This window comes from Scylla paramamosain, chromosome 3, assembly GCF_035594125.1.
Source record: "Scylla paramamosain isolate STU-SP2022 chromosome 3, ASM3559412v1, whole genome shotgun sequence".
Taxonomy (NCBI): Eukaryota; Metazoa; Arthropoda; class Malacostraca; order Decapoda; family Portunidae; genus Scylla; species Scylla paramamosain.
The window spans coordinates 10,119,884-10,140,124 of record NC_087153.1 but is presented as its reverse complement, the minus strand read 5'-3'; the positions used below and the strand labels follow the sequence as shown (position 1 = coordinate 10,140,124).

The window sequence follows — 20,241 nt, the reverse complement described above, 5'->3', positions numbered from 1 at the left end:
ATACCTTGTTTTAGTGTTATGAATTGTTGCTTAAGGCAGTGAAAGGGTTAACACATATGGGTGGGAGAAGGTGGAGAGGGAACAGAAGATGGACAGTATGGTTGCATATATGAGTATGTATACCTACACTGTTTCAGTATCTTTATTCTACTATGTGATTTCATGCAATTAGTAAAAGGAAATCATAACGATAAACAGTTTATTCCTTGGACTTCTATTCACAAAATAATGTATTAAAATGCTTTTGCATCAGAGCAGAAGCTTCGTACAATGGGTCAACTTGTTGAACCACATTAATGACTTGTCCACTGGTATTTTATCACATGCTGCTAAATTGACTCCAGTCTTCATTGGTACCTAGTTATTACAAACATATAATCAAGAATGGCACACTAGAGTTCAATGCATACATACTGACTTTCATGATGGTCCCCTTTATGACAAGAAAGTTGCAATATTTTCCCATTTACTTTTTAAGCACCAGGTGAGTTATATGACTGGAGAAGGCTCTGTCTAGTGATGATTCAATAGGAAAACTGCAACTTTGACTTACATAGAGGGATGAGGCTATGAGAAAACTATGATAAAGAAAAATAGAGATCAGTTAAGTCCCCCTCAACAAAGGTAGCTATGCTAGTGGACAGAATAGTGGTCAACTCTAGTGTGACATTCCTGAATAATTGGCAAATTATGGAATGTTCTATGTAGTAAACTAGGTAGCATAATCCTCATCTGGTTGAAGGTGTGTTGAGAGATAAGTTCTCAGATGTATTCACCATTTGAATACATCTTTTACTTGCTGGTGATATACGTTACCATTAGTAACAAGAGCAAGAATACTCAGAGATATTGCAGTTAATATCTATGAGCTCTGAGTGCAGTGTACTGTAATGGTACTGCAGTCGAAAGATAGTCATGAATACACAAAAATATAAGAAGGATTTGCTCAAGCAGATTTTTTAGGGAATGTAAAATGGCTACATGAGTCACATAAAAACTTCAACCATAAAGAAAACAGCTATGCATCAAGCAGTGTTGTACAAAAACTTAATGACTTCAAAATTATCATGACCATGCACAGCAGTTACTTATCAGAGAATAGCAACACTGTCTTCTTAATCTATTATCGCATGGAAGACCAGTGAGCTGGAAACATGAAGACTAGATATTTATGAATGTTTCTTTACTTTATGAAAGATCACATCCCACATTCATCAAGACTGCAGAGAATATTTTGTCAAGACTGGCAAACTATTATGACAATTATATTAAATGAGAAGAACATATGAAATTTGGTAACCATTTCACCAGTTCAATCTAAAATGCTGTGAATTATGTGTGGCTGTTCACTATCATGGCTGCTTGATATTATTTGCACTGGAAACATATTCTGCTTTGTCTCACTGTACCAGCTTCCCAATTAGAGAAACTCTCAACACTGTATTCCTTAGACAAGGATTTCATGAACCAAGATGAAGCAGTAAGTGATGCAAACTGTATAATCTTATAATAATTCACTGCAGAAACATCTGTACATATTATCAAAGTTATTTTATTTCAAATACACAAAAAAATAACCCCTAGGAATGTTGATGTTTGTGCTGTAGTTAATTACACTGTACATCTATCTAAACATTCAGCACAACAGTTGCCCCCATCTCAACAAATCTTTATATTACTATACACATTTTTCAGCTGTATCTCTGCCAGACATACCTGGAACTTTTAGCTGAAACACATTGAGCTTTAGGAAAACATGAATTCTAGATATACATTATATAAGGTACCCTATATTCCATCTGGGCTAACGTACAGCAACTATAACATAGAAATTATTATTCTTTGGAATGAGCACACTGCTTTCCTGGCTATCTGGAATTTCATGTTTAGTAGGTAATTATATAAATAAAAATTCTATAACTTATATGTTTCTATAGATAAAACATTTAAACATATTAACAACTCAGCTGCATCCACACCACCAGAGACAGCCCGTACAAGAATGCATTTTAGAAGCCGAGCAGCCTCTCTCCCCTTGAGGCTGCTCCCTTCCCTACGCAGAGGGCAGTAAAGGCCACAGGAATGTGCAGTCGGTCAAACTTTCATACTTCTGTAAAAATAACCATTCAGTTCAAACATTTTCAATCACATAATTCTCACTTATTCTCTACTATATTTATAAAAACTTACTATAACTTCTTAATATGAATACTGACCCAACAACCTTGCACATACGCTAAGCAATATTTGCTAAAAAGATATTTCAGGGTGTATCTATCACACAAGAGTACGAGCTCCCACCAGTGGGTGTACCAGTAGCCAGCAGACAGTGTGCAAATATGAAAGTCATATGTACAAGGCCCATTTCTACAGCATACAATGCACACTGAACAATATGGTAAACAGTAAGGATCATGTAACAGTGGTGGTGTGTATAAAGGAAGGAATGCCTTTATCACAAGGACAGACACTATTAATGATTGACAGAAGTATACCAATCTGGCTAACAAAGGTTTTTCAGCAAATTGACATACTTCTGACACTAAGAAATCTAGAAAAGCTAATTCAGTAGAAGCTCTTAGCAGAATATGATGTCCTGATTAGTGTCAGGGTCCTTAATTCGCTGACCAGGGCGTGCACTGGAACCCACACCAGATCCCTCCTGCGATTCCTTGGGGGTCGACTCAGCCTGTGTGACAGGCATGGAAGGTTTACTGGGAAGCTTAGGATAAGTATTAGTGCGGGTGGCATGAGCACCCTGGGCGGTGGTAGTGGCAGTGGAGGGGATTGCCCCAGGACTAGTGGCTGGAGACCCATTTTGTAATGTTGCAGGTGATGAACCTGTACGCTGATGGGAATGGCCAATGGCTGGTTCTTGCAGAGAGGGTGGAGGGGATGCTAATCGTTGATACCCTACTGTCATACGAGAACCTCTGTTCTCTCCAGGTCCCTGACTGAGCTTTAAGGGCAACATCTGTTGCACACCACCACTGGCCACCGAACTTATGTGGGTTCGATGGTGATCCTGGCTTGGAGAAGATGCTCCTCCAGCACTACTAGATGAGGATGATCCTGAGCTGCTGCTACTTCCTAGCTTGGCCAATTTCATGGGCAGTTGCTGCTTCACTGATGGTATGGAACCTTTTTGCTGATTAGCAGCTGATATTAGATGTGTGGGTAAAGACTGGTTGGAATCTCGCTTAATGAGACTTGAGAGTGAAGCCGAAGAATTGCGGTGTTTGTGATCTGTGCGGGGACGTGCTGGAGCTGCAGTGCTAGTAGGTGAACTGTGTGGGGATCCCTGAGTTGGCCCACTATCACTCCCCACCCCACTTGGATTTCCTGAAAGATAAAGGAAGCATGTTAAACACTCCAAGTGCTTAATGACAAAATTTGAAAACTGAGTGGGAAATAATATAAGTATGAACTTGAGTCTAAAATCTGAGGCAGGTAATTTAGACATGCTTAAAATTTACACAACTTTACATGTGTCATTTATAAACTTTACATGTAATTTTAAAGGTTATGAGACTGATTGTGTTTACATTCATCGTGCCCTCCATTGATAAAAATGTACAACATTAAGTCAATTTACCCATATGTCAAGCATCATACCTCCACTAATCAACATCAATTCATGTCCCCTAGTTTGTTATTATTGTGAATCATGAGGGTCCCATGAGGGATAGTATATATGAGTGTTAACAAGAAATGAACTATTTCCTATGCTCATATTAAATGCTGAAGAATGAAAGCACAGTAGAAGTGAAATAAGTATGTGAAGTAATAAATAAAAACTTGTAGTCTGTTTTCAGATAAGAGTTTTGTGGAATTTCTTATTCAGGAAGGTACTGAGAGACAGAAGCTGACTCTCCTCACCCTGGCTATACCTTCAACTTTCTCAAGGAGCATTATCACCATTTAGAAAGGTAAGTTTCCTGTTTAAGTTGGTCAAACTGATATGAAATTATCAGTGTAAATGCAAGAAATTATCTTTGAACTTGCATTCTAATGTCTTGAACCTCTGTAGCATACACCATCTACAGTATATACCACATCAAGTCAACATTCCCATGAAACATGGTAGCTGTAACAAGGCATCCATATGCACCCACACTCACATCCCTCTGCACAAGTATTCTCTCACATCTTAGCCTCTGTGCCTCAGGAGGAAGAGGGATGATTTTTGCCAACAAAACTGTGTAAGGGTCAGTTTTATTGTTTACCTGGGTCTTTCCACATCAGGGACTGACAGCAATATACAACAACAGACTCATCCCCTTTCTCACGTCTGACCTGATAATCTGACCAGACCAGATATCAGGGAATCTCCCATACATACCCATGCAGCTTCATTACTATTCATGCATCCATAACTGCTCTACATCCATCCCTATCACATAGTCATTCTTTCTTGCTCCACGGACATTACCTTTACATTTATCTCTCTATGTATACTGTCCATCCATTCTATTCATGATATTGGTCTAATCTTTCAAATTCTCTCTACAGACCCTAATTGCCAACATGACTCAAACTTGTAACCTCTCAGCAACTTTGGTGCACATGAAAATTTGTGCAGTCTTCTCTGGCTGTACATAGGCTAGAATACAGAGACCAGGATGAATGGGTAGATGTGTGATGCATATTTGAATGAGTGACCTGGGATAATATGATTGCAAGTAAGGTACTGAGTAGAATAAGGCTTGATACATTACTGATATACTGAAAAGAGGTAGACTAGGGTAGATTGGGCATGTCAAAGTATGTAAGAGAATAATTGGGTGAAAAGAATGAGAAGCATGAATGATGAAAGTGGTATCACAGCCAAGAATGAAATGGGACAAGATCATACAAAGTAACCTGAGTTTCAGATCTGGACGGAGAAGCTTCCAAAGCTCGTGCAGCGTGGAAAACTGCCATTTAGGTAAACGAGGCTGGCACATGCAAGCATGTACAGAGCCTTTCAAATGAAGCGATGATGACATTAGCTTCAGCTGGCACACCATGTTATAAGATGCTAACAATCTGTACACTACCAACAATATATATTACAATACACATGTGTCTGGAAGCAGTCCAAGCATAAATCTATGTGCTATACACAACAAACAATTGTATGCACAATGAAAATGCATATATCTGGAAACAATCAAAGCAAAGGATTTGTATAAATATTAGCCTATCACACATTACAAGATGAAAAATAAAAGCTTTGATAAATAACTTAAGAAACTGTAAGAATAATGACTGGTGGTGTTATTTAAAAAATAAAGGTCAGTGGAAATTCTAAAGCTGATATAATATAAGCTGGGTTACAGCTTCCTTTTGTTTGTTTTCAATTTTATGTCAGATTTCATATTTATATTTATACATTAAATGTCAGTCATGGTGTGACTTTCTCATGGCAAGGACTGGTGGTATTTGCATGTGTCCTATACCAACAGGAAGGACATGTTATGGCTTAGTAAAACATCAACAGGTATCTCTATTCCAGTCACATACATCTGTGGTAAGGTAACAGATACCAACAAATGTATTTACAACAAAGTAACATGCTGACTGTAATATCTGCAGCAAACCAATCTTTGTGGAACACAAACATTAATTACACACTGACAAAAACAGTTGGGACAAAATAACATTCTAGATTATACACTTTCTGCAGTTGCATGCTGGTAGCTATCTCTGCAGCAGTCACATGCCTGCAGATGAGCTTGCAGCCAAGTAACACCCCAACTGGTGCTTTTGTGGCATGGCAAGCCCAGATGATATCTAGAATTTAAGTAAAGAATACAGAAAATGACAGTTTATGGCTGGTTAGAGAGGTAAACTGGTAAACTTGTACATCACCATTATTGGTCCAGCACCTACAATTGTCAGACCAGCCAGTGCTTCAAACTATGGCTGTCTCCATCCTGGCCCACCATGACTAGGGTGGAGATGGATTTACTTTGTGGGGTGCCATTCCCAGCTAAAAGCCCAGAGGTGCCCAGATGGCCAGTCATGAGGGGAACATCAGGGGGTAAACACATCTCCAATGTCCCCCAAGCAAAACTGCTACATCGCCTTGAAACGGAATGAACCCACAGCTGGGTTTACTCACAAAAGCACATTTGAGTTCTGCTTAGTTCCCGCTGCGACTCATCTAACAAGTCTCCAACAAGCTCCTTAGCACCATACCCAAGGCTTCTCATCACTTGGGAATGGGAAGGTGCAGGATCCCCAGCCCTAGTATCACACAGAGAATTTATAAATACTATAACAGACAGAGAGTAATAAGGACACCACATCCTTTGTCCAACAGAAACAGATAACAACACATAATAACATCTTTTCTTATATTGACTTCAAATATGTTACAATCATGAATAAAATCTTCAAATACTGTTTTTAAGAGGAAAAAAAAAAAAAAAAAAAAAAAAAAAAAAAAAAAAAAAAAAAAAAAAACTAAGAATTATAGTATGAACTCAAACCAATACATTGAACTAATGACCTAACAATATTTATGCCACACACAAAACACACACACACACACACACACACACACACACACACACACACACACACACTGCACAATAATGACATCTTAATCATCTATAATACACTTCTCTCCAGGAGCTTCATTAAAAGTGATACCTAAAAAAAAAAAAAAGAAGAGAAATAAATACATGAATCTTTCTGTCTAGTACACTTAGATGACTACTTGTGAAGCAGAACAACCTGAGACAAGATGTGCCCACATACAAATATTCCCCAAGACTAAATTATAATCCATTTCAGCCTTTACGACAAACAGACAGACGACAGAACTTCACTGATCACTGCTGCACATGTCACCTGTGTAAGCATTACTGGGTGTTTATGCATCAAAACCTGACACCAGCACTGGCTTAGTTCTATTACAATAGACCACATCCCCTTTCCCATGTTTGATTGAACAAGTGAATCTGACCTGATGCAGCATAACTTTTCCCAGAAGGCCTAGAGGCTACATCTGTTTCTTTGAATCACAACCACTCCTCTCATCCCTAACATGTGGAACCATTCTTCCTTGCTCCACAAACATCTCACAAGCATCCAACAGAGTCTTTGCACTGCCAATACACCCCATTACCCTACTACCTCTTACATCTGATCCAGTTATCTTTTTAACTGGTTGCTCTTCTATAACCCTCCATTTTAGCCTTGACTATCATGAAACTTCCTGCTCAGTTCAATTAATTATCTTCCAATAATAGTTCTCCAGTCATGTAATTTTTTCTCCCACCAAAAGTGTACAGTGATGATAGGCAAGCCTTTTCTATTCCCAATGGAAAGAGCGCAGAGTATCAGCCAGCCCCAACATTCCCACTGCCCAGTACAGTGGATATAAGGTTGTCATGGGGCTTGGACTTAATATTTTCACATCAAACACTATACTGTGAGTTACAATTATACCATCAATTACTTTAACTGATATATATATATATATATATATATATATATATATATATATATATATATATATATATATATATATATATATATATATATATATATATATATATATATATATTCAAGAAAATTAATGCAACTTCTGAGGGCCTACAAAATCTAAAGCCAAATACATTTCTAAAGGAACATAGGTCACATTATACTAAAAGGTGGATCTCAGTTTGGTATAGATAAATAGATACATAAAAATTCCTAACTTTGTTTTGTTCTTCATTTTTCTAGATACTCAATATGCAATACCTTCTTTCATGTATGACATTGTGGCTATTAAAACTGATGGAAAAAGACATCATACTCTGTGATCCTCTGGATTAACACAGCATCTACCTATTATACATGTATTTTTCTTACAGTAATGCATAACCATAATCACTGTTATATATTTACATACATTTTCAATAAGGTTCATGGACTACCTACGTTTTCAGATATCCACATAGTTGTGAATGCAAGGATTCTAGCGTCCACACTTTAAGAGCTGAGATGTCTATGATGAGAAGCTTAAAAAAAATCCAGATTTTTTTTCCAGCTCCAGGTTAAGCAACTGTATCTTTCTTCAGGTATCTAAGCAGCCTTTATAGCATGGATTTCAAATGAAAAGTGAGACTAGAAAATATCACTCTTCTTGTAAATTTTTTATATCTCTAGTCCATAATATATCCCCTAAGTTATAGAAATTCCACTGGAGAGAGAGAGAGAGAGAGAGAGAGAGAGAGAGAGAGAGAGAGAGAGAGAGAGAGAGAGAGAGAGAGAGAGAGAGAGAGAGAGAGAGAGAGAGAGAGAGAGAGAGAGAGAGAGAGAGAGAGAGAGAGAGAGAGAGAGAGAGAGAGAGAGAGAGACCCAACAGATTATGAAGATATAACCTACCTGCTTGGTGTTCATCATGAACTATTTGAGAAGGGGGAGTGGTAGTCAGCACAGTAAGGGTGGGGCTGAGGATAATTCCTTGGGCCTTCAAGGCCTCCAACTTTCTGTATAGAGTTTCTCTTTGCTGTTGAATGTCTTGTTCTTCACAACGCAGTTGTTCCTGGAAAAAAAAAAAAAACATACGATCAGCAAACTTTACATGTTTCAATGAAATAATAGCTTGCTTTGGTACATAAAGTCATTTATTCTTCCTGAAGTGTATATAATTGAAACTGAAGGATGGAGTCTGCAGTAAAAAGTACTGGTATTGGAAAGTTCTTGTGATCTATTAAGTAATTCTGTTGTTCAGGAAATATGATTGGTAATAGGGACAGGAGCAGACCTTGGTCATAAACATGTGGAAACTTGGTGTTGTGTCCATGCCTTAAACATGCATCACAGAAAGATTAGCATACACTGTTTAACAAAGGAAAACTGCAGCTTTGTAAAAAGTTAGGTGTTTAAATTGTGATAGATAGCTATGCTATTATAAACTGTATAAATAAACACTACCAATTTCTGTAGTTTTGAGAACTTACTTGTTTCTTCTGAATTTCAATTTTCTTTTCAGATATCCATTTCTCTTGAGCATCTCTTTCTTTAGTCCACTGAGCTCGTTCATGGCTAATTTGTTCTTGAATATTCCTAAGCTCTTCTAGTTTTTGGGAATGCCGGAACCGACTATCAACTGAAGCACCTCCAATGACTACCTTCGACCTCAGTCTGAAAGAAAAACATTTGTTAAAATGTTTCAAAGATTTGTCAGGATGCAAAACCTTGTATAATACTTACTCAGTGAATAATGAAACATGAATGTTGTTGCCTTTTTAATATATATATATATATATATATATATATATATATATATATTCTTTATAGAAACTACTGTTTTCATTCAAATTAACTAAAAGACTGAGATATCTGAAACTTACACATCATACTGTGTGAGGTGATGCTGGCTCAGAACTAAGGAGGTATGGAGCCAATGTATAAGCTTGGCTGCCACATCTTGTTGCTGTTGAGTAATGGAGTCACCTGAAGAGGCAATACTCAAGTTATCTTGGGAACTGCGAACTGTCAGAGTACTGCCTGAAGGTCGTCGGTTCTTGAGACTCTCAATAATATCACTATCTGTGGTTCCTGCTGAAGTAAGAGATAAACGGCTATCTTTTTTCTTCTTACCACCTGATTCTGAAAGACAGTGGAGCTCAATCAGTATCCTGATGCCATATATTCCTAACAGGATGCCTGTGATTGAGTTCTAGAGGGCAGCAGCCGACTGCATGTCCCCAACTCAACACTATACTTGGAAAGAATATAAAAGAAAGAGAGGGAAATAGTGGCATACAATCCTCACTTGTGGAAGAATCCAGTCTGCACCATAACAGAACTTTGAATTCTGTACAGCTTATGCTTTACGAACTATGAACCAGAGGGTATAAAACAGATTAATGTATCTTAATTTATGGCTGAAAGCTTCTAATAGTTTGTGGAGTTTAGCAAAGTGATTTAATCATGCTACCAATGAAGAACTTACGTTTACCAGAATGACCTGCAGCAGTTGAGTTATCAAAACCTCCAAAGGTTTCAGCACGTTTTGGTAAGCTTGGCGATACGTAAGCCTCACTTTGGTGTTCTCCAACAGAACTGACTGACCGAGCAAGGTTGGTACCCCACCCACAAGCACCACTAACCAACTTTAGTGCTTCCTGTAAAGATACAGACAGTGTTAATTATCCTAATTCTCATACAACATTTAAAAACTATGCCAGCCAGCAGTTATCAACCAATACTACCGATCCTAAGTGGGACATTACCCAGATTACAAATATTTATCAATTCTGATGTTTATTCCTTGAAATCATGATAAAAGAATGACTACAGCAAGACTTAATCAAATCCTAGTTATACACTTCATCTTTTCCCATTCCAGTCCTCTCACTTTGCCATGTTGTCTTTTCCATTTTCCATCTCTTATTATGTTTCTCTCAAGTATTCTAGTACTACTTTCCTATAATTTTCACACATCAACTGTCTTCATACACATTTCTGTAATCATATTGTCTCCATCATCTCTAAAGGAGCAAACCACCAGAGGATGCTATTAGTCTACTGCTCATTTCTACATCCTTGTCATACATTGTCAAATTTGGAGTTTTGAGAAGTGAGCAGTCTTACAATTTATGAAAAAGACACCCATAAAAGTAATTACATTATTGTGACCTTGATAAAGGCAATAATTCTTACTGTAAGAGATGTAATTTGCAGATCTCTTGCAGTATTATAATCTAACTGATTTTCATCCAGTAGAGCACGATACTGAGGGGCAGGTGGCAGGTCATCATATCCCAGCAGCTCCAGAAGCTCCAGTACTATGCTCATTCTCTCTTCACATAATCTTGCCAGCTCTTTGTCCTTGTGTTGTAGAAAACCTGCAGATATATTGGAAAATTTAATGAAGGATACTTCTTGCACCACCGTGATTGGGGCTGGCCTACTAAGCCTCCACAAGTATAAGAGACTGATCACCTAAGCTTAGAGAAGAGAGGAAGAAAAAAACTACAGTAGAAATGCCTACCAATTTTTTTACACCATGAATATAAAAATAAATGAAAAAAAAAAGAGGGGTACAGAAACATCCTGAAAACTAGCAGCCAATAATCTGATACAATGGAAACCTGCAATGTATTTTCTTCTGTCAAGAGTGGTAGGTGATGTGATCCTAGAGAAGATATAATTACATACAGTATAAAATAATTACCAGTTCCACCAGGAGCTAGTTTTAAATGAAATACTACAATCTAGGCAGATGAATGAATGTGAGAGATTGATTGGAAGTAGTAAAGTAAATAAACAGATCTTTGTTACCAGTAAGATCTCTGATTTTTTCTGTGTGGGCTTCCTGCAGCTTGGAGTATTCACCAGTGTGTTCTCCAAGCTCGTCCTCATCTGGGCGGTGTTCTATTGCTTCTCTGTGTGAGGAAAATTGAATTTCAAGCAACACTTTTCACTTTAAGATAAGTATTGTGCTAACATATTTGTTTCACTTACAGATACCATTATAACTATTAGACAGAACTAATAGTAAACGTGTTTTTACCTTATTGATTCAATCCATATTTTCTTGTCCTTAGGATGACTACATTCAAACTCAAACATTTCTGCTGAATTTTTAGAGTAAATGAGGTAGATAACTCTTGACCCTTCACCAGCCTTTTCCCTTACAATAAGTTTTCCCAGAGGAATGACACCAGCTTGCTGAAAAGGGTTAGAACTTTTTAGTAAATTCATACAATGAGAGAGAGAGAGAGAGAGAGAGAGAGAGAGAGAGAGAGAGAGAGAGAGAGAGAGAGAGAGAGAGAGAGAGAGAGAGAGAGAGAGAGAGAGAGAGAGAGAGAGGTGGGTGAAACAAAAGAGCTTAACACATCTTGTATATATAAAACTGGGACAATCACTAATATACACAAACACAGTGAATGAAGATTGTATTTTGTGGATTTGGAAAGTTTTTTAGCAATATCAAGACCAATGCATGATTTATATTTATTAATAAAAACAAAAATCACATCCTGCAGACTACAACTAGATAACTGATTATATACTTTGATGGAAAAATTCCTACCTTTGAGTCTGGAGAAAAGAAGTAATATTTTCCATTATTTTCCAGGAGAAAGAAGACCAAATCTGAGAGAACCACAACTTGTACCTGAATTGGCTTTCCTTTCTGTTGACTTAGCATTGCTGAACCCTCAAACCTGGTGACAAAGTGTGTCAATTAATGCATTACACAGTAAACCATATTTCATGTGTCTACCCTAGAATAATGAAGATGTTCATTAATGTAGCACAATGATTTAGCTATCTATGTACCAGCCTGGCAATTTCACACAGGGTAGTCCTGAGAAAGCACCACACATACATACATCATTCACACTCTTAGCTCTATTGCCCCTTGTGGAAAGAGCACACTGATATTTAAATTAAATTAATCTTTTCACTGCTATTTGGTGCATCTTTTCTCAATCACTGATCAAGTAATCATTGAGACATTTCCTCTTGTTCTAAAGTCACCTCCATACATTATGAAGACTAGAAATTGCAAAATCTTTCTTTTTTTATTCCTTTCTTTCTTGTATACAGTCTCCCTGCCTGCTTCTGTATTTCCATCTTCCTATGACTTTAAAAATATAAAAATAGAATTCCACATCCCTAGTCTCATATTGTGAGCTCTGAGGAGGGAAAAATTCCAAGAATCAAAATTGTATGGTAGCCACACTTTAATTTACGGCAAGTGAATAATATACATATGAAACTTTTTTTTTTCTCATTTTATGGGGTAAATATAATATATGCAAAAAAAATGCAACCTGACAAGACCCCTATCTCTGACAAAAGCACAACACTGCATGGGTTAATTTATTTCTACCTGTCATCCCTTTCCTCAAGTTCTGGTAGCCAAACCCTTCACTTCTTTCATTGCTTTCTTCATATTCTTGACATATTCTTTATCTCCACTGACTACACCATCAAGGAAATCCATCCAAGCTGTCACTACCATGATGACCCTCACCATCTTTGATTTGATCTATTTCAAGTTCATGGCCATGTTTCTCAATTTAAAAAACAATACATCTCATGCAGAATGTAAGAAAAAACACTTTGCTCATCATCTACCTGAATCTTACTTGCGCACAAATACACCACCTACATAACTGTTACTTACTTGAGCTTTCTACTCCTTGAAAAAAAGTCAGATTTCTTGAATTTCTGATCCTTATATATAGCAGAAGACTTGGCATCTATCTTATGGTATATTTCTAATAATCTTTGCTCCCTTTCTTTTTCAGCAACTTGAGCATTGATGTTCACGAGAATTTCCTGTAAATTTACAACAAAACATTAGTAGAATTAGTTCAACAGTAATTTTGAATAATATTCCTTTTCATATTGTGACACTGATCTGCTTTCTTCCAGCATAGATAAAACTTTAACAACTACTAAAATCAAATAACACAATTTTGGAACAAAGACTTACTTTTACTAAATCTAAAGCTTTTTTTAGTGTACAAAGTTCCTCCTCTTGATCTTTGCTGTACTTCATTAGTGCTTCAAGCATCAGTGGATATTTGGTGACTCTGTGTGTCACGAACAATATACACTCTGGGATGCCTTTCTTCTTCATGAGTGGATGGGCAGATTTTTGTCTGATAAAAGCTTGGAATCTGCGATCAGTTTTGAGCATATCCTTGTAATAAGAAACCTGTGGAGAAAAAAAGAATGATGGACATTTCTATGTAAAATGGGTAATTTGCAAAAAGAAGAATATGTTGTGCATGTTGCATTCTATATTAGACTATGAGTTCTATTCTCCTAAATGAATGTATAAACCATAAACTTAACTCCAAGATACTTCAAGTGCAGCGCATATGCATACAGGAAGGAAAGGCATTAAATGATGGATAATCTAAGTATAAATATCAGTGTCCCTCTGACTTTAGTTATCATATGCATAGGTGGATGTTATTGCGATAAATAATTGCGATAACGATATCAGGTTATTGATTAGCCAATAATTATTTTTCCCACATTGTCAATTCATTGGTATCACCGATACTTTTGGTTCCAAACAAGCGATAATTGATCATTTTAGTTTTTGGAACATGAGCATGTTGAAGTTTTAAACTTTCAAAATCAAATATAGTTATTTTACTTAAAACAGCACTTTTCATTTGTGACGAGACAAGATAAACATTGAATTTGAAGTTTTCTAAGATTTTTATAAGTTTATTCTAAGATAAAAATAAAGATTTGGATTTATTAATTTTTTTTCAAATATCAATATCGTTATCACTAGTATTGGAATTCTGGATTTGTTGAGTTATCGGTTATCACCTTATTGGGCGATAAATTTATTGTCAGTTATTGATTATTGGTTATTGCCGATGAGATTATCATTGTCCATTTATCAGTTATTATGATAAAATTTTTTATCATCACACACAGCTATAATTATATGATTTGTACAATGGAGGAACTAGTAAAGTCCAATTGAAAGAGAAAAAGAACATGAGCAAATTGGATAAAAGAAATTGTAGAACTGGTGGCAGAAGTAAAATGTAGTTTCCCAAGATGTTTTATTTTATCTGTGAATGACAGATAAGATGTCAAGGATGATGATGAGATGCAGGCACAAGATGACAATCCCTTGAAAATATAAAGGTAAAATATGAGAGAGAGAGAGAGAGAGAGAGAGAGAGAGAGAGAGAGAGAGAGAGAGAGAGAGAGAGAGAGAGAGAGAGAGAGAGAGAGAGAGAGAGAGAGAGAGAGAGAGAGAGAGAGAGAGAGAGAAATGCAAGGATGAAATGTTTCTGAGGGAACAAGTGGAGACTTAGACATAACCATGCCCTTGACCAACTTCCCAGGTAAACAGGAGGCAGGTAGCTAATGTAAGACAATATAATTATTAGACAAGCCAAGAAGCTTTGAAACACAGAACTTACAGCATCCTGATGCTGGGAGCAGAACTGGCCATATGCATCCTTGAGGCCCTTAGCATTATCACCTGTGAACTGATCGACCAAGAGATCCCCAATGGTTTCTATGTACTTGCAACCTCTCTGTCTTTGTCTCAGTCTCCAGAGAAATGAACAGTGTAATGTTATAAGTTCATCCAGACAGGGGAATATTCTCTTGATTCTTGACTCTTGCATGTTCAGTTCACGAGCCATTCCTTCAGCAAACACCTGAAACAGAGAAGTCACTTTTCACAAAGGCACAGCAGTGTCCATTGAATTAGTGAAAACACTCATTTCTTTACTATCACAAGATTTTAAAGTTGTAATTTTAAAAGTAACCAAACTATGTTCATTGCAGTCTTACAACTAATACAATGATGAAAATCCTAAGCCGTACAGCAGATGAAAGCCATGGTTGTAAATGTTAGATCAGGTGTCAGATTGGATCAAATCAAATGATCCTTGTCATTCAATCCCTTCTGGCAATGTTTTCACCGACACATAAACCTACTACACCTATATGCTCTAATAAAATATAAGATAGTATACTTTTAGTGATTAATCTTTTTAATGCAGTTATTACAATATGATGGGAAAGAAATTCCAATAAAATTAAATGGTATCAGTAGGAAATTACATAAAAAGATTATTATTACTAAAACTTTAAAAATGCTGTAGCCCAGCCTTACTTTCTGCATGACTTTCAGCATACGACAATGATGCTTTTCTGTGATGATTAACTCATATATATGTTCTTGTTTTTTAACTTCTTTTTCTTTCAGCTGCTCCACAACCTGAAATAAATCAAATCTTAACATTCTGCAGTGCTATATTGTCACTACATATTAATATATTAATAAGAAAAGACGTGTTCTTCATTGAAATTATTCAACAGATGTTTTATAGTTTCATCAACAGCTTGATTATAAGTGTTCATATCAATAATTGACTCTCAGCAAAAAGTAATATCAAACAACTCCAATTACTTGAATACAGCACTTACAGTCAGGCATGTTTTCCTGTTACATTATTGGACTCCCTAAAATCCAAATATGTACTATTAAATAATTCATGGTGAAATCTGATTTTTTTTGAAGATTTGACATATTTTTGCTTATTGGAAAGTGTATGTTTCTTACTTCTTTCTCCACAGTATGAACCCACAGCTCTGGCTCCTTGTCCAGCAGTCTCAGCTCTGGATCAGCATCTATGTCATCTAAATCAGGTTCTGAAAGGAGCACACAACATGACACAGAAGGTAAGCATTGATAACATGCACATACACATCAGACAATTTTGAAAGTCATGCAACCTTGGCCAATATACTCGTATGTCATTTCAAGGTTTTCAATTACAGCAATCTTGTTAAAAGCAATCTTGATCAATATTTGTCATTTGAAGGTTTTCTGTTTGTCATATGCAACCTTGCCAGACATTTAATATTTTGAGTCTGAAGAGTAAGTACTGATGGATATAAAACATACAGTATTAGTATCACTGGAACAATTTATTCATACCTTCATTGCCACCTTCATCTAATGATTCCATAGATGCAGAGTTAACCTCCAGAATGCTGGAAAAAAAAGAGTAGTTTCAGCAATATTTTAAGTAACAATAAATCAACTTACCTTAGTTGTTGCTCTTAAACATTACAGTCTACAACATATGTTTTGTCTCTGCTTATCTGCAGTAATGAATTTGAATTGTACTTGTGTAATTCTGTAGTTCTACAGTCACCCATTCATGTAATTAGTTTTACAGTTACCGAATTGTGTAATTTTGTAGTCCTACACTTACCCAATCTAGTTATATAAATTCCTTAAAATTCATTACTCATACTACCTCCAGACCATCTTTTAATGTGTTTCTCTTTGGATGTTTGACTACTCCAGGCTTTAATTACACTTGCCTTCTACAAACTAAATGTTTCCTCTTGTTCTTTCATTACTCCTCTGTAAAGCATTTTTCTCTGATGCATTCTCACATATAGATAAAAATCTTTAATATTATGTTCCCTTTTATTACATACCTTGATCCATGATTTTCTCCCTAAAGCTTATCATAATTTTGTTTTGTTATTTTAATATATATATATATATATATATATATATATATATATATATATATATATATATATATATATATATATATATATATATATAATTTTTTATTTATTTATTTTTTTGCCATTGTAATACCTCCAATATGTTTACATATAACTGGGATGGCAACACCACCTGTGTATATATGTATTATACTCTAGCCTTGATCCAACCAATGGAACAACCAATTCTGTTTTCATTTATTTCACAATTTATCTGTTAATGATAAATCTCAGTATTCTTACTTGAAGTTGTTTTCATTTATTTCACAATTTATCTGTTAATGATAAATCTTAGTATTCTTACTTGAAGGTTCCTCACTGTGTGTTTCTCACCTCATCCCACACTTTCGTCAACATTCAGATTACATTCTGTAATCTGACAGGTTCGAAACAGTATGACATCTCACTCGAGGTCTCTCATTACTAGCCTCATAAACTACCACTTACCTCACCTTACACTCCGATCTGGACCTCTCTTCATTCATCTTTCATAACCGAGACACAGACCTTCACCCACCGAACCAAAAAACACACAATTGGTGGTAAGACGCGAAAGTGGAGTGGGACTTAGAATAAGTGAACTGAACAAGCAGCGTTGAGTAAATCTTGTACATTGACACACACACACACACACACATGGGCATTGAACTGTGCTTAAAAGTTTGGTCTGAGTCGAACCGTTTCGTATTTCATGGCGCCAGTTCACAATTCACCTCATAATTCATGACCTTGAAGATTTCTGGTACATAAAAAAAAAAAAAAAACCCACCAAGTGCCTGGCATGAGAGAGAGAGAGAGAGAGAGAGAGAAATCGTGTGCTTGACATGCACACAAATTCCCACACTGCGGAGGAAGCCTGATTGATGTGTGACGGAAAATCGTATTGTACTTATTGTTTCTAAGAACTTGAGATTTATTACGAGTACTTACTCAATTTCATGTTCAGAGTCGTAGATAAGCTCTTTTATAAGGTGGCTATCGGACGACCATGACAACGCCGAAGTCTTCCTTGGGACAGTTGTGTCTACCTCATCCGGAAGTTTATGTGAGTGGAAAGTGGAATTACCTTCGTTTCTCTCTCTTTCTTTTTCGTGCCTTTTCTCCTCCCTGATTTTGGGCTTCCCCTTTTTAATGCAATTGTCTCTATTTCTGTCAATATCGCTGGTGATATTCGTAGTCCAATCCAGAACGTCGAGGAAGTTGACATTTTCCTTTTCATTGCTTTCCTTGCACGAGACAGAGAGCTCATTTTTATAGTGGTGCTTGCCGAATTTGCCACTGTGACGTATTCGTTTCATTCTCAAGGACTTCTTTTCATATCTCATACTAGACCGATCCTCCAGTATGGTGTCGTCAGTTGCTTCAGAGTCACTTTTACTCTTGTCAGAGAACAAATGCGTCAGATCGTTCATGCTTCGTGAAATTCCAAACTTCGATCGTATGCTGCCAATCTTGCGGTGAGCCATTTTTGTCAACATATATTTTCAGATTCTAGGTATAAACCAATGGTCAGTAGTATTTTTGTAATAAATGAACTCTAATTCGTGAACTTTCACACACACACATACACACGTGTTATATTTAGTATATCACAGACTGGAAACTGAGTAATTGCGTCTCTTGGAATTATGACTAGACAACTATTGTAGCGCCAGATTTTATCATTAATTAATATACACCGTCAGATCTGAAATACTATTCTCACTTTCAATATCTATAGTTTCTCTCAAGACACTTTCTGTTGATCCACTTTTGTCTTCCAGGCGTTGTTGCACAGCACATAAGTAACTGCAGGACGGAGACGGCACACCCCCGCATGCCTGTTGCTGTTGAAAGGGGCGACACCGGAGAACACAGGCGGCCACGCATTATCAGCTCTCCATGTCAACTGATAACAACCTTCACTGACTTCATATTATTGCGTCTATTTTATCATTAAGTACGAATTAAGTCTGAAACTCGGAAACAAGGCTAATACTATGGTCGTTGAGTAAATATAGAAAATCATCCCACTCAGACTATCGGATTGGGTTGGAACTGATATCAAACGTAAGCTTATGGCATAACTGGGCAATCTTTAATGCAAGTGTAAGAGATAAGATCGACATACCACAGATAACCTCGTGGAATAAAAGGATGATACTGGGGGAGTACGATCGGTTCCAAGAAACGCTGCTATCTCCTGTACTTAGACACAATGGATGTTCAAACTGACGGCTGTAGCCTAGTGAAGTTCAGTTGTTTTATATGATTTTCAGATTTATGAATTGATGGGGTTTATACACAGTACACCTTACATAATAAAAGTTAAAAGGGGAGTGACTATAATGAAGAAACTTTGCCCTTTGTCCAAGGTTCCCCGTCAGCTGTTGTCGAACCCATCGACTAAGCGAAATGCCACAGAGAGTATAGGTTATATGCCAGACGGCTAGGCCATGCGGTACGCGTTCTCCCCATATGGTCGAAAACTGTTACTGTTTTCATTTATTTTTATTTTTGTTTTGGCATACGCGAATTGAAAAGCAAGTCTACAAAAAAACGAATACATCAATAAATAAATAAGACACACTGATATCTCTCAGACATTATATCCTCCGCGACATATCTCCCTCTAGACTCTTTTCTCTGCATTGTATTTGACAGCACTGTGTTGGGCAGTGCAGTTATTAGTTTTGTTGTACCTCACCATCGCTGCCCGTTAAGGATAACTAATGTATTCTTCGGTAAAGACAAACATACCCTCTAAACACATTGCCGATTATAAAGGTTACTGACGTGACTGTACTGTACAAACCACAAGGCCACTTCTTCCCTCCCCCCGGCCACCCTACCATTAAACGCAGGATGACAGAAGATAAAGGTAAAGGCTTGCCTGCCGCCCTCCACGCCTGACTGTCTGGATTGAACAAAAGAATATATTTAAGAACTTAAGAAAATAACGGAAGCCGCAAAAAGGCTTGCATGTGGCATTCCAGTAATAAACCTATTTCCACCTATAATCACCATCCATAAGGGTCAAATCTTTCATAATTCTCTAATGACTGACGAGGGACGATCATTGTATTCGTAGCTTGAATTTGGTGACTGGTACGAGAGAGAGAGAGAGAGAGAGAGAGAGAGAGAGAGAGAGAGAGAGAGAGAGAGAGAGAGAGAGAGAGAGAGAGTCCTGATATTCTCATTCCTTCTTTAAATTCACAATAGTAATAAAACCTAACCACC

The 20,241-nt window shown here is 36.8% G+C and overlaps 1 protein-coding gene across 4 annotated transcripts in view; it reads right to left on the bottom strand.

Moving 5' to 3' along the window:
* Positions 1-185: 185 nt before the first annotated feature.
* Positions 186-20,241, bottom strand: part of LOC135090095 (rho guanine nucleotide exchange factor 18-like) — a 175,981-nt gene continuing 155,925 nt past the window's right edge. For all 4 annotated transcript variants that reach the window (XM_063986435.1, XM_063986452.1, XM_063986425.1 and 1 more), the window contains exons 15-29: positions 16,436-16,491; positions 16,058-16,146; positions 15,608-15,712; positions 14,904-15,146; positions 13,439-13,663; positions 13,127-13,281; positions 12,026-12,158; positions 11,504-11,661; positions 11,272-11,375; positions 10,651-10,835; positions 9,941-10,112; positions 9,336-9,594; positions 8,943-9,126; positions 8,365-8,524; positions 186-3,342 (exon numbers count right to left, since the gene is read on the bottom strand). In XM_063986435.1, coding sequence (XP_063842505.1) covers positions 2,579-3,342; positions 8,365-8,524; positions 8,943-9,126; positions 9,336-9,594; positions 9,941-10,112; positions 10,651-10,835; positions 11,272-11,375; positions 11,504-11,661; positions 12,026-12,158; positions 13,127-13,281; positions 13,439-13,663; positions 14,904-15,146; positions 15,608-15,712; positions 16,058-16,146; positions 16,436-16,491 — 2,992 coding nt within the window. In that variant the 3' untranslated portion in view covers positions 186-2,578. The remainder of the gene's footprint in view (positions 3,343-8,364; positions 8,525-8,942; positions 9,127-9,335; positions 9,595-9,940; positions 10,113-10,650; positions 10,836-11,271; positions 11,376-11,503; positions 11,662-12,025; positions 12,159-13,126; positions 13,282-13,438; positions 13,664-14,903; positions 15,147-15,607; positions 15,713-16,057; positions 16,147-16,435; positions 16,492-20,241) is intronic.